Genomic DNA, 13,262 nt, shown 5'->3' with positions numbered 1-13,262 from the left:
ACTAAAGTTAACCTTCCTCTTGTGTTAGCTTTCTGTTAGCATCTCTTATGATAACGGGTCCTAAATCAGCTGTAAAATACACTAAAACATTTATCTATCATCTCATTTATTTCCTATCTATTGATTACCGTGTTAGGCTTCGTAACCAATGAAAATATAGATTTTAATATTTTTGGTGTGGGCATTTGAGCCTTTTTGTGTCGGTAGAACCATGAATTTTATTTTTTTTTAAAATGGTAAAATGTGAAAAAGCTTGATATAAAACACATTTTAATAAGTGTTAATTATATACTGTATATGTACATACTGTACTGAACATGGTTCCCCAGTTTAGCGTTAAATTATAATTGTCAATTTTTTTTATATAATTACAATTATAAAGTCAATTATCTAAATTTAAATGCATAATTGCAATTAATTATCAATTACAACTAGAATATTTGCATTTCCTGAAGAAAATGCAAGTGAGGAGGCAGGTTCGTGTCATACTGCATTAGCTTAGCGTTAGCATAACATTAGCCTCGTGATAAAATTTGCCTAGTGTTAGCATTAACCTAACATTAGCATTAGTCTAGCAATGGCATTAGCCTCGCATTAGCATCAATCTAGCATTAGCATGAGCTTTGCATAAGCGGAACATTAGTAATAAGGCTGAAAAAGTTTGAAATGTATTGAAAAAGTTGAAATGGGTTGAAAAGGTTGAAATAGGTTAAAACAATTAGAAAAAGTTTGAAATGGGTTGAAAAAAGTTGTGAAAAGTTGCGATGGGTTTCAAAAAAAAAAACCTCAAAAAGTTGAAATACTAGAAAAAGGGTGAAAAAGGTTGAAGGTAATGGCTGAATGTGTATAAGGTTGAAGAATGGCTGGGGATGAAGGGCTTAAAGGTTGAAACATTTCCAATAGAAATGAATGGGAAAGAAATTTTTTTTTTAATAAATCAAAAAGTTTAAAACTTGAAAATCATAAAAGCAGTAGCATAAATCTCTGGAACTTTCTGAATTTTTTGATAGCTTACTCGTCAAAATCGGACAAACGAAGTAGGAGGAGTTAATGCAGACGGAAGAAAAAAACAGATAACAATAGTGAGGATACCTCCTGCATCCTCACTAATTATAATTGAGCCCAAGCCTGGTGTGTAACCATGGCATCATCCTCGGCTAAGTGCAGTAAATATGAGCAGAGAGAAGCCCCATGGCCATGTGTGGACAGTGAGGGCAGTTAAAACTCTAATATTTCAGGATAATGGCGGATCAAGTCTCTGACTGCCTTCTCCTTGAACTGCAGACGAGCCATTGAAGGGCTGAAAGAGCTGAGACAGTCAGGAGGGACCTGACCATGGGATGAACCGAGAGAGAAAGAGAGGAAGAGGAAGATAGAGGAAGACAAAGGGGAACAGGAGACAAAGATAGAGGGAAAAGAAAGAAGTGGATATTCATATTCATACAGAGTTGCTCAAAAAAGGAAGCAAACCTTTTGTTTTATTAGTTTTACTAAATGTAATAAAAGAAGGCTTTTAATATTTGCCAATGCTGTACTTTGATCTCCTTACATGTTTCAACTGTCAAATGCCAGTTTTCTTCAGAGGTGTCTGCTAATCACTTCTTGACTTTCGCATAATAATTTTAACAAGTTTATTTTTTTTATTTCTCTTTGAATACAATGTTTTGGTTTTATTTATTTAGACAATATCTTTTTTTCAGGAAAATCCCTTTGATCTTTTGTCATGTTTCGACTGCAACTGCCAGTCTCCTTAAGAGGCGTCCACTAATCGCTTTGATGTCTTCGTGACTTGCGCATCATAATTTCAGCAAGTTCTTTTTGTCTTCTCTTTGAATATTATGGTAAGGTTTAATTTTTTTCAGGAAATTCCCTTTGACCTCCTGAAATGTTTCAGCTGTCAACTGCCAGTCTTCTTCAGAGGTGTAGGCTGATTGCTTTGATGTTTTCTTGACATCCGTGTCATAATTCTAGGAAGTTATTTTTGTCTTCATTTTGAATAATATGTTAAGGTTTCATTTATTCAAGCAACTTTTTTTTTTACGTGGAAGTCAAGAAAACATCAAAGCGATCAGCAGGCAGTCTAAACATGTCAGGAGATCAAAGTAAATTTCCTGGAAAAAAATGTCTGAATAAATACAACCTTAACCTATAACCTATCAAATTATCTTTTTCAAGTTTTAATGTATCTATATATTACCAAAGTTCTCTTAAAAAATAATCTTTTCAGCTTCAAATATAAGAAAAAAGGTTTATTCTAAATTAAATTAGTTAATACTCTACACTCATCGATTTAAAAAAAAAAAAAAAAGATAACTTGTTCCTAAATTCTTGTGATTGCTTTGCCATTTGGCCAAAGTCCCTCCTAAAAAGTATGATAATGATTTTAAAATGTTGATGGATGAAAGCTTTTGGAATAATTTGAATTGATTAAATATGTCTGATTAGATGAGTTTGATTAATTTGAACAAAATGTATGTTTTGATTCACTTTTAGACACAGAAAGTCGATCTGGGAGTGATTTAATGTCCCCCACTACTAGTTAATTGTTAGACTTTTTATGCATTTTGTGTTTCTTTTTGGACCATTTCAATTTTATTCTATTTTAATTTGTGAATTTCTTCAGCAAATCCAAAAAACAAAACAAAAAACAACCTAATAAGACAATTAGGAATTGCGCGTCTCTTTTTTGAGCAACTGCATTTCCTGTTGTATGAAGATGATTATGGTAGAGCCTTGGAGCAGCCAATCAGAGTGGCAGACATGTCTGCTGGTGTTTTGGCTGCAGCAGCATTACCCAAGTTAACAGTGAGTTTGACTCGTCCTCCGTCCAGCTCCAGGCGCAGCGTGTCTGCAGACTGCTGGGAGGTGGTGGCCATCAGCAGCCCAAAGGCCCTCTGGGACATGAAGCGCAGGGACACGTCCTCAGCCTCCGTGTGCAGCGTCCTGGGCAGCGCCACCTTCAGGTACATGCTGCCATCAAAGCTCACCACAGTGGCCTCTGTGGATAACAGAACAATTAATAAAAGATGGAGGCATTCAATAGTTAAAAAAACAACATGGCCTCAATGCATAGAAGCATTAACCCCTTAAGGTCCACCCAGATTTTGGAAAAACTTGTCCAAGACATTCCCAAATTGCGTGTGTTAGGGATGTAATGATTCACTCAACTCCCGATACGATTCGATTCACAATACAATTTTCTCACGATTTATTTTACAAAATGTGATTGTAGAAAAATGATGACTGAAAAATATTCCTTTATTTTTTTGGGGAAAAAAACTATAAAAAACTATACTGTTTTCCTTTTATTTTTCATTGTCAAAAGAATCCCTTGATAAACTATTCAAAACAATGCAATTTAACTAAAAATAAATCCTGAATGAAATAAAAAAAAAAGGAATAATACAAATAAAGAATAAGCCTATTAATTTAAATTCTGGTTCTATAGTAAACAATGCAAAACTGCATAATAGTTCTTTTTAAAAGTGCAACTGAAAATGTATTTTGTGCCTTAACAATTGGACTTAAAAAAAAAAAAAAAACAAAAAAAAAAAAAACAGTCATTTTACTGTATTTAGGTCAGATATTTGTTTGGACCAGCAGAGGGCGCTGGTAACCCAGTGGTCAGTTGGCATGCAGATGTTCTGTGCAGTGAAGAAGAGATGCTATGCTAGCAGACAGAGCTAATATTACAGATATTTTTTGGTGTTAAAGGGGTAATGAATCATTTATGAACATGTTTAAAAGTAGAAGGCGGACAGAAATAAAGTATTGGCAGATTCTGCTCGCCGCCAACACTTCTGGATAAAAAAGTACTGCGATTCAATTTTCACAGTATCGATGTGAATCGTGATACCTATGAATCGATTTTTAACCGCCTTACGATTAATCGTTACATCGCTAGTGTGTGTGTTTGAACCCTTTGGTCCACATGCATGGGGAGGGTCTCTTTTGAAAGATAACATTCTGAAGTTTTTCTAGGAGAATTTTGAACATGGTAGGTATCAGTATAACTGAGTTATTGTAGTATAAATGAAAGTACACATATTTCCACCCTCGCCAGGCTTATTTTACCATAAACAGTTAAGTAATTAAGTTGTATTGTAAACAAGATAAGAGCAGAGTATAAGGTGCTACCTACATACAAAAATAAATCATAAAAAATATACATTTTTGAGGATTCTACAGCTTTTTTTAGCTGGAAATGTCCAGGTGTTCCCAAATGTGTCATTTGACATCTCCAAATGGCACCACGGACACTAAAACAGTAATAACTTGTGAATGGTTTGGCGTACAAACCATCTCGGGCTCTATGGAAAGGTCACACTCAGTGGCATATTACTGTGTCCAATTCACCGTCAGTAGACCAGTACCATATAATCAGCAGAGAAAATGGAACATTTTGTGCACTTTTCTGTTTTTACAGCTAAAAAGGTATAAAATAAAAGGTCAACTTAAGTGATTTGGTTGGAAAAAAAAAAAAACAATGTTTCAGGGACTGTTGAAGGACTCCCCCCCCCAAAAGTACTTCTATCCTCAGGGTTTGTGCTTCTTCAACAGTCCGTGATTTACTTGCTATCTTTAGCCACCAGAGCGTGTCAGCACACTGAGCTCTTCTTCTCCGCTTCATTGTCTACTACCAAACCTCAGAGTTGAAACTGTCGCCACCTGCGGTCACAGATTACTTTTTGGTTCACAACTATTTTTATTCCCTTTCAGTAAATAAGAGGTTTACATCGACATCTTTAACTTTTCCTGATTGTTTAGAGCTTTTGTGTCAAACTTAAGGCCTGGAGGCCAAATCCGGCTCTTTCAATCGTCCAATTTGGCCCTCAGGAAAAAGAAAAAAATTACAGAGAAAACATGAATTATTGCATAGATTACCAAATGTTTAAGTTGTAGCCATCTTTGTCCCTCCGAATACACACATTTTATAAAATCACACAATGTTTTCAGGGGCTTTGGTGCCTATATCACATGACTGCAGTCTTATTTTACTGCAAAATGTGGAAATTTCCAGCATTTTCCCACCAAACTCTTCAAAATGACAATAAAATGGTCAAAATCAAGGATATTTAGAGTGTTGATCTTGCAGGGACTGATATCCGTCACTTATTGATTGGATATTGTCGACGCCTTTCAAACTGTATTGATCAGTAATACATGGAAGTGAAAAGTAGGGCACATTAATGTTAAAACTGCTATTTATTTCTAACTAATCTGTGGCCCACTTAAGGTCAAACTGCACAAGCAAAAACGAATTTGACACCTTTGATTTAGAGCAACCAAAAGCAGCACAAATAAGCATTTTGACTGAAAATGCTGCTAAATTATCTGACAATCAGGCTGAATCATGCATCACCCCAATAGAAAACAATGGAATGTTTACAGGCAAATGGGGCCGTGTGACCTCATCAGTCATGTGATTACCAAGATGGCGAAATCCAGGTTTTTAAAATAGTAAAGTAGTCCCATTTTTAAAAGTTAATAAAACAAATATGATGTGTTTTTTTTTAAGGCATAAATCTTTTAATAAGTACATTTCAAAGATTTTAGGCCACATTTGTAAAGACAGTGGAAGATCTTTTTAAAACAACAACAACAATGTGGCCTCAATGCAAAGAAGCATTAAATATCATCAGATTGTGACGCAACGTTTGATTGCATTTTTCATGGATCTCACTAGATGGCAGGAAAAGCACAGATCAGACAAAGGCTGCATGAGTGTTCGCAGGGATCTCACTTTTCCAAGGATTTACAGCCATTCCGATGCAATATAAAGGGGATTTTCATATATCCCTCATGCAATCAGCTGCCAGGGGATCAGTTTGATTTGGTTCTCTGTGTGAGTAAACGTGTGCTGATTTATGCACCAGTGCATTTTTAATTAAACACCTCCTATAATGCTCACAAATGCAAAAAGCTGATCATTTATTAATGAATTAACAGTGGAAAGGACAATGCAGTGCTTGGATTTGAGCTGCTTTGAGCATCTCCTATTGTTACAGGATCCTGAAATGAAAAAAAATAATAGCTCTCAATGACAAACACGTGGAAATATCGCGTATTCTCAATCAGTGGCGTGCAGTCAGGGGAGGTAAAATGCTAACAATTATAAGAGAAAATTAATCAGTCCACTTCACTGCTCTATAAATGTAATTCTGTATAATCTAAACTTTTTTATTATCAAAATTGAAGAAACAATGTTTCATTATTTCCTTTATTTTTCACTACTTCACTTCACTTTTACATTTGTTTTGTTTTTTTTAATGTTTTTAGGAGTTTTCTTTTTAAAATAATAATTAATTGTTTAACTTTTTTCAATTCTTAGTAAAACAAAAAAGAACAACCAAATAATTATCAAATAGCTTTTAAGCTCCCTGGAATTGTGCCAAAAATGGCAAAATCCAATTAATTGTGTTAACTATTATAATAAAGTATCTATATTTTTACGCGATGCACGATATTGGATTTTTGGCTCATATTTTATATTTCACAGCTCATTTTGGCCGATAACCAATTTCGAAACCCATATTTTTCTCCTTACACATAATTGCAAAGTTCATCTACTTTCTGTAGTGGAATCAATAAACAGAATTATTCGGCAGACTCTTCCTCAAGCCGCCAAACGCACACATAAACGAAAGCTGAAAACAGTGTATCACTAATCATTCCTTAAGAAAATAATGATTTATGTCTGCATGTGCAGCGGAACAATAAACTTTATTCATTTTTGATTTATTATGAAACATAATGTTCCCTGTTCGTTCATTAAATTTGAAAATGTGTTATTTGTCAGAGTTATTTGGGGGTCAATGTGCACAGGTGGGGCTTGAAAGTTGACCTTCGTTCGATGTGGGGAACACCCAAAAATGTGTGAGAACCGGATTAAAGAATAATGAAAACCTTTAAAAAACAACACAATGTTTTAATTAAGGGCAAATTTGAATAAAGCACCATTCTTGCGATGAAATAACTGCTCCCTATTTACAAATTTACAAATGTAAAATTAGATTTTAAAAACAGAAAGGCATTTAAGCTTCTATTGCAGTGTTTTTCAACCTTGGGGTCACCTGAAATGTCTAGTAATTACTGATTAAAAATATTTATATGAATTCATTTACTCATTTTATCACCCCAAGCTCAGACATGGGCAACAGGAGGCTTGAGGGCCACATGTGGACCAAGTGTGTACAAAATGACAACAAAATTAGACTAATGACTAAAAAAAACCAAACATAAAACTATAGACAAAATACACAAAAATAACACAAAATAAATCTAAAATGTGAACAGAAACACACAAGACAACTAAAAATACACAGAAATAACAGAGAAATGTATGAATTGACAACAAAAATACACACAATGATTTAAAGAAACACATTAAATTAATTACTGATTAAAAATATGTATATTTATTTTTTTAATTATTTATTAATGATTTCTAAAATGAAAACACGACAATCTTAAACTTCTTTCATTTTCTCTAATATAAATCTAGTTCAAATTAAACATCTGAGCTACTCATGACCAAAAAATGATTGTAGGAAGAAAAAAAAATGTCTATTGGGGTTGCCGGGAATTTGTGATATTGAAATGGGGTCACGATCCCAAAAAGTTTTGAAACCACTGTTCTATCGGGTTCAGAAATTTGTGCCTCACCAGTCATGGTCTCAATCCATGTTTTTGATTACAAAAGTTCATTTTTTTGTGAGAACATTGATTTGTTTCTCCGTTCTAGACATACGCAGAGTTTGTGGGGGCAGGGGGAACCCCCCACCACATTCTTAATATATTGTACATAATATACTAATATTTTAAGTGCCATAAAACAAAGTGACTATACAATATATATATATATATATATATGTTGTTCTACCTCAGGTGTGTAGAATCGGTTTTCAGTGAAATAGTCTTAAACTTTTTAAACTTTAGGTTGGTTCTTTTTCTGTTGCGCAATTCTTCTTCACAATGTAAATAGTGAAGCGACACTGCACCCAGCAGTTCATGTATGGTACTGCAGCAAAAATGAAGCAGAAAGCGACCGCCTACTTGATTTTATCATGAATTTACAACATAAAATGACACGTTGCACATTTTTGTAGTCCACATTATCAATGATGTCACTAATCATTTTTGCATTATTATATGTGTTACACACATTGTGGTTGGCGTGAATCTGGAGACAATCTATATATTTAATTCTATTTTTTCTTTTGCTTCCCCCCTGGCAAGAATCTCAAACTCTGCCAATGATTCTGGCCCTTTCTTCTTCCTCCCCCACACCTTTTTGGTTTATGAATAAAACAGTAGCGTTATGTGTGAAAAGCTTCTTCTTACCCTTCTCACAGCTGGAGCCTAAGTAGCCCGTGCTGTTGCAGTCACAGATGTGGCGGTTCCATCCCTCCCTGCAGTGGCCCCCGTTGGCACACGTGTCCCTGGTACACCTGACGTGGGTCTCCCTGGTGCACAGGCCGCTGACGCCCCTGGAGCTCTGGACCTCGGCCAGCCTCCACAGGTTACGGCTCTGCCCGTCGATGAAGAGGTCCCTGACGCAGCCCACGTAGCCCAGCCCCAGAGATGCCGTCCATACTTCGGGGGGGAGCACCAGGGCTTGGCGGTCCTCGGGTAACCCTCCCAGATACATGGCCTCGTCCAGGTCAAGGATCTCACTGCCTTCGTTAGCGGTGAAAGGGACGCTCTGGCTGTCCACAGAGATAAAACCTGTGTGGGGGAGATTTTATTTTTTTTTAGCAGTGATTCAACTTGGAGTGGTTCAGTATTTCCTTTGCAGAGGAAAGAGACAGGTGTGTGTGTGTGTGTGTGTGTGTGTCGTGCTAAGAAAGAGGCATGAGCAAACAGTGAGATGTGGGCAGCAGGCTGTTTGTCAAAGGATGTGCACATTACCAGAATGCACTGACAGTCCTTAGGAGATGATTTTATCATCAAAATAAATCTGAATTATGAGCAAAAAAAAAACTGCATTTCTCCACATTTAGACACAATTTGGATTTACTAAAGTTGTGTGCGTGAGAAACTGTTTGCTTGTTGTTGAAACCAGGTAAGACACGTGTCAAACTCAAGGCCCCGGGAGCCAAATCTGGCCCTTAGGAGGAGTGAAAATGACAGAAAGAACATGAATCACTGTGTAACTGAAACTCTAGAATATTTGCAGGTTCTCACAGTTTTCCCGGTGCTTATATCGCATGTCATTTTTCTGACAAAATCCTTCAATTTCTTACATAATATTTCCCTTAATTAAATAGAATTTGGTCACAAAATCAAAGAAATTTAAAGTGAAGACCCTGTCCCTTATTGCTTGGGTATGGTCGGTCTCTTACATATTTTGTGATTTATGCATTTGTATATTAAGACATAAAAAGCCACACATTGACCATAACTAACAGTCTCTAAATGGTGTCCCCCAGGGCTGGACTGGGACCAATACTCAGCCCTACTATTTTCTATCCAGACCAGTCCACTACATTATCAGCAGACACTACGTAGAAGCTGTTATTAAGTCAGTGATGCTCAACATGTGGCTCTTTTATGTCTTAATTTAACTATTGTTTCCCCAGAAAACCTTAAAAAGGGGAAACTTTTTAACCCCTTTTTACCTTTTTCCTTTGGATATTTTGCAACTTCGTTTGTCCCATTTTATCCCCTTTTCAGACTTTAGCCACCTTTTGCCAATAAATATTCTTTATTTCCCGTATTTTTGTCCATTTTGACACTTTTATCCAATTTTTGTCCTTTCTTTAATTATTTTTGGCCATTTTTCATCCCAATAAGTTAACTTTTGCCCAATAAATACCACTCGTTTCCTTTTTCTTTACAGTTTGCCTCTTTTTGTTCCACATTTTTACCCTTTTTTTACTATTGTTTGCCACATTTTGCCCATTTAAGCCATTACGTAACACCTGGTTCCTCTTTATTTGCCCATTTTTTGACCACCCTTGACTGCTTTTGGACCATTTTAGTCACTTTTCACTCTTTTCCTGCCACGTTTTTTTTGCCACTTTTAGACCATTTTCGACCACCTGTTACCATGTTTGCCTCAACTCGCTCGTCAAAACACAAAAAAGCACGTAGTGGACCGGACCGGCCCACCAGGACGATGCCCAGTATGCCAGATAGCCAGTCCACTCCTGGTGTCCGCTGATAATGGGCTGATCTGAATAGAAAATGCCAGGGCTGATTTTTGTCCCAGTCCACCCCTGTCGTCATCATCATCATCATCATCATCATCATCATCATCATCATCATCATCATCATCATCCTACCGTTGCGTCCCCTCCTCTGGAACTCCACATGGCACCACTCGCCATCATCCAGTCTTCTGCTGCTGGCTTTTATTTTGATGCTGCCTGACCCCATGTCCATGACCAGGTAGAGGAACCCATCTAGAAGCTCCACGGCGAAGAAGTCTGAGCGTGGCTTCCTGTCGGCCCCCTGGGTCCCCTGGGACCCCTGGAGGCTGCCGTGGCTGAACAGCAGCAGGCCGTCGGACTCCGTGGTGCGGAAGTCAAACGACATGGCCCCCGCCTTCTTGGTGTTCCACCTGGGCAACGTCAGGTAGGCCGACGGCGTCTCGAAGGTGACGGGTTCCAGGGCCTCCACGTCCTCGCAGCTGAAGACCAGGTCGCCATGGATACTGATCTTTGAGTCTCGCTGCTCAGCCAGCCTGGATAGCTCCAGCCTGAACTCATTATTCTTATAGACGACCTAATAAAGACAGGGGGGAAATGTCACCATGAGACGCTGGCAGGCAGGTGCATTCAAATATTATTTATCATCTATAAAAGCTTCCATCAACATGACAGAGTGACATTGACAGAGACACGCAGCAAGCAACACGTTTAAATCAGGATTCATTAACAGAATCATTCAATTCCGTGTCAAACAAGTCGGCATCTTTCATCTTTTGGTATTTTGAGTGTTTTTTGTCATTATTTTGTATCATTTTCTGTTATTTCTGTGTACATTTGTAGTCTTTGGAGTCATATTGTGTTTTTTGTTGTCTTTTTTATGTTTTTTGGCGTCTTTCTTGTCATTTTGTGTGTTTGTTGCGCATTGTGTGTTTTTTGAGTCTTTTTGTGCATTTTTTTGGTTCCTACTGTGTTTTTGGAGTCATTTTGTTGTCATTTTGTGTGTTTGTCACAACTTTGTTTGTTTTCTTGCGTGTTTACTCCATGAGCAGTGAGACTCCCAGTCATTGTGTTTATTTTTCTCTCGTTTTGTGCAATTCTGTTGTCTTTTGTTTGTTTTTGGAAGTGTTTCATGCATTTATTTATTTTGAATATTTTTGCGTATTTTCTTGTGATTTTGTGTGTCTTTTTGTGTTTATTGTTGTCATTTAGTGTGTTTTTGGAATATTTTTGTGTATTTTGTTGTCATTTTGTGTATTTTGTTGTCATTTTGTGTGCCTTTTGTGTTTTTTGTTACTCCATGAGCAGTGAGACTCCCAGTCATTGTGTTTATATTTCTCTCATTTTGTGCAATGTTGTTGTTGTTTTGCTTCTATCAACATGACAGAGTGAGACACGGCGTAAGCAACACGTTTAAATCAAGATTAATTAATCGAATAATTCAATTCCAAGCAAGTCCACATCTTTCATTAAATGCATGTATCAACTCTTCAGTGAGTAAATTTGAAAGAGAAAGAAAAAAAAAAAAATCACCATATTAGCATCAAGATGCTAATTATAGCAGGGGAGCTACAAAAATGGGACCCTTGTCGGATCCGAGCGTTATCGTCAACATTCATGTCAGCATTTAGAAGAATGATCAATCTGAGCATTAACACAGGAGAGAACGAAGAGTTGTGTGTTTTTGAGGCGTTCTGTGCATTTTTTGGAGACTTTTGTTTTTTGTTGTCATTTTGTTTAATTTTCTGTTATTTGTATGTATATTTGTAGTCCTTTGTGTGTCTTTGTTACGGTCGTGTGTTTTGGGGGAGTCACTGTGTTTATTTTTCTCTCATTTTGTGCAATTTTGTTGTTGTTTTATGTGTTTTTTAGGCGTTTTGTGCATTTTAAGGTGTCGTTTTGTGTTTTTTCTTATCATTTTGTATCATTTTATGTGATTTGAATTAATATTTTAAAGTTTTGTGGGTTTTTGTTATGGTCGTGTGTTTTGGGGAGTCACTGTGATTATTTTTCTCTCATTTTGTGCAATTTTGTCATCATTTTATGTGTTTTGGAGGGGTTTTGTGCATTTTGTTGTCATTTTGTATAATGTATTTGTGGTCTTTTGTGTGTTTTTGTTAAGACCCTGTGTTTTGGAGGAGTTTTGGTGTTCATTTCATTTACTGTCATTTTGTCAAATTTTCTGTCATTTATAGGCAAATTTGTATTTTTTTGTGTGTTTTGGGGGAGTCATTGTATTTATTTTTCTGTCATTTTGTGTTTTTGAGGCATATTGTGCCTTTTTTGTCAAAGTTTTGTGTTGTTTCTTGTCATTTCGTATACTTTTATGTCATTTGTATGTATATTTGCAGGTTTTGTGTGTTTTTGTTATGGCCCTGTGTTTTGGGGGAGTCGTGTTTAGTTTTCTCTCATTTTGTGCAATTTTTTCATCATTTTGTGTGTTTTTGAGGGGTTTTTTTGCATTTTGTTGTCATTTTGTATAATTTTCTGTCATTTGTATGTATATCAGTGGGTTTTTGTGTGTTTTTGTTACGGCCCTGTGTTTTGAAGTGTTTTGGAGTGTTTAATTTTCTCTCATTTCTTGCAATTTTGTCATATTGTTGTGTCTTTTTGGAGGCATTTCATTGTCATTTTGTAAAATGTTCTGTTATTTGTATGCAGTGAGACTCCCTGTGCTTGAAGCCTTTCCTATAAAACACACCTGCATGTGTGAACTGATACACACTTTTTATTTTGTCGATAACCAAGGCCTCCGTGAGAGTAAAAGTCACAAGTCCCCTGGAGTCCACTGTTATCTGCCACATCAGTGAGCGAGCGGTCTGCCGCGCCTGGGGCCCCACACCATGCACACACTGCACAGATGACTAACAGCGGCGCTGAGAGGCCATTGGAGCCCAAATCACACCTCACACTGCCTTGGTATGACTAATTAGGCATTAAGATCAGATGGTGAAACCGAGCGTAGTGAAAAGAGCGTCAGAGACACATTTTAAACGGGGGGGAGACAGTCCATCCAGACGGTCACTTGAAACAATGTGAGAACGTGGACAAATCAAGTAGTTCACAACCAAACAGATGGCTCCGAAAAGGCCCTTTATACAAGCCATAGGA

The 13,262-nt window shown here is 36.9% G+C and overlaps 1 protein-coding gene across 5 annotated transcripts in view; it reads right to left on the bottom strand.

The window, feature by feature from the left end:
• LOC114475378 (neurexin-2-like) overlaps positions 1-13,262 on the bottom strand; it is a 233,633-nt gene that overhangs the window by 107,585 nt on the left and 112,786 nt on the right. For all 5 annotated transcript variants that reach the window (XM_028466115.1, XM_028466114.1, XM_028466119.1 and 2 more), the window contains 3 exons: positions 10,287-10,728; positions 8,344-8,727; positions 2,795-2,998 (listed from right to left, as the gene is read on the bottom strand). In XM_028466115.1, coding sequence (XP_028321916.1) covers positions 2,795-2,998; positions 8,344-8,727; positions 10,287-10,728 — 1,030 coding nt within the window. The remainder of the gene's footprint in view (positions 1-2,794; positions 2,999-8,343; positions 8,728-10,286; positions 10,729-13,262) is intronic.

The sequence above is a fragment of the Gouania willdenowi genome, chromosome 14, assembly GCF_900634775.1.
Source record: "Gouania willdenowi chromosome 14, fGouWil2.1, whole genome shotgun sequence".
NCBI classification, from domain to species: Eukaryota; Metazoa; Chordata; class Actinopteri; order Blenniiformes; family Gobiesocidae; genus Gouania; species Gouania willdenowi.
The sequence above is the reverse complement of the archived record's forward strand: the minus strand, read 5'-3'. Positions and strand labels throughout refer to the sequence as shown.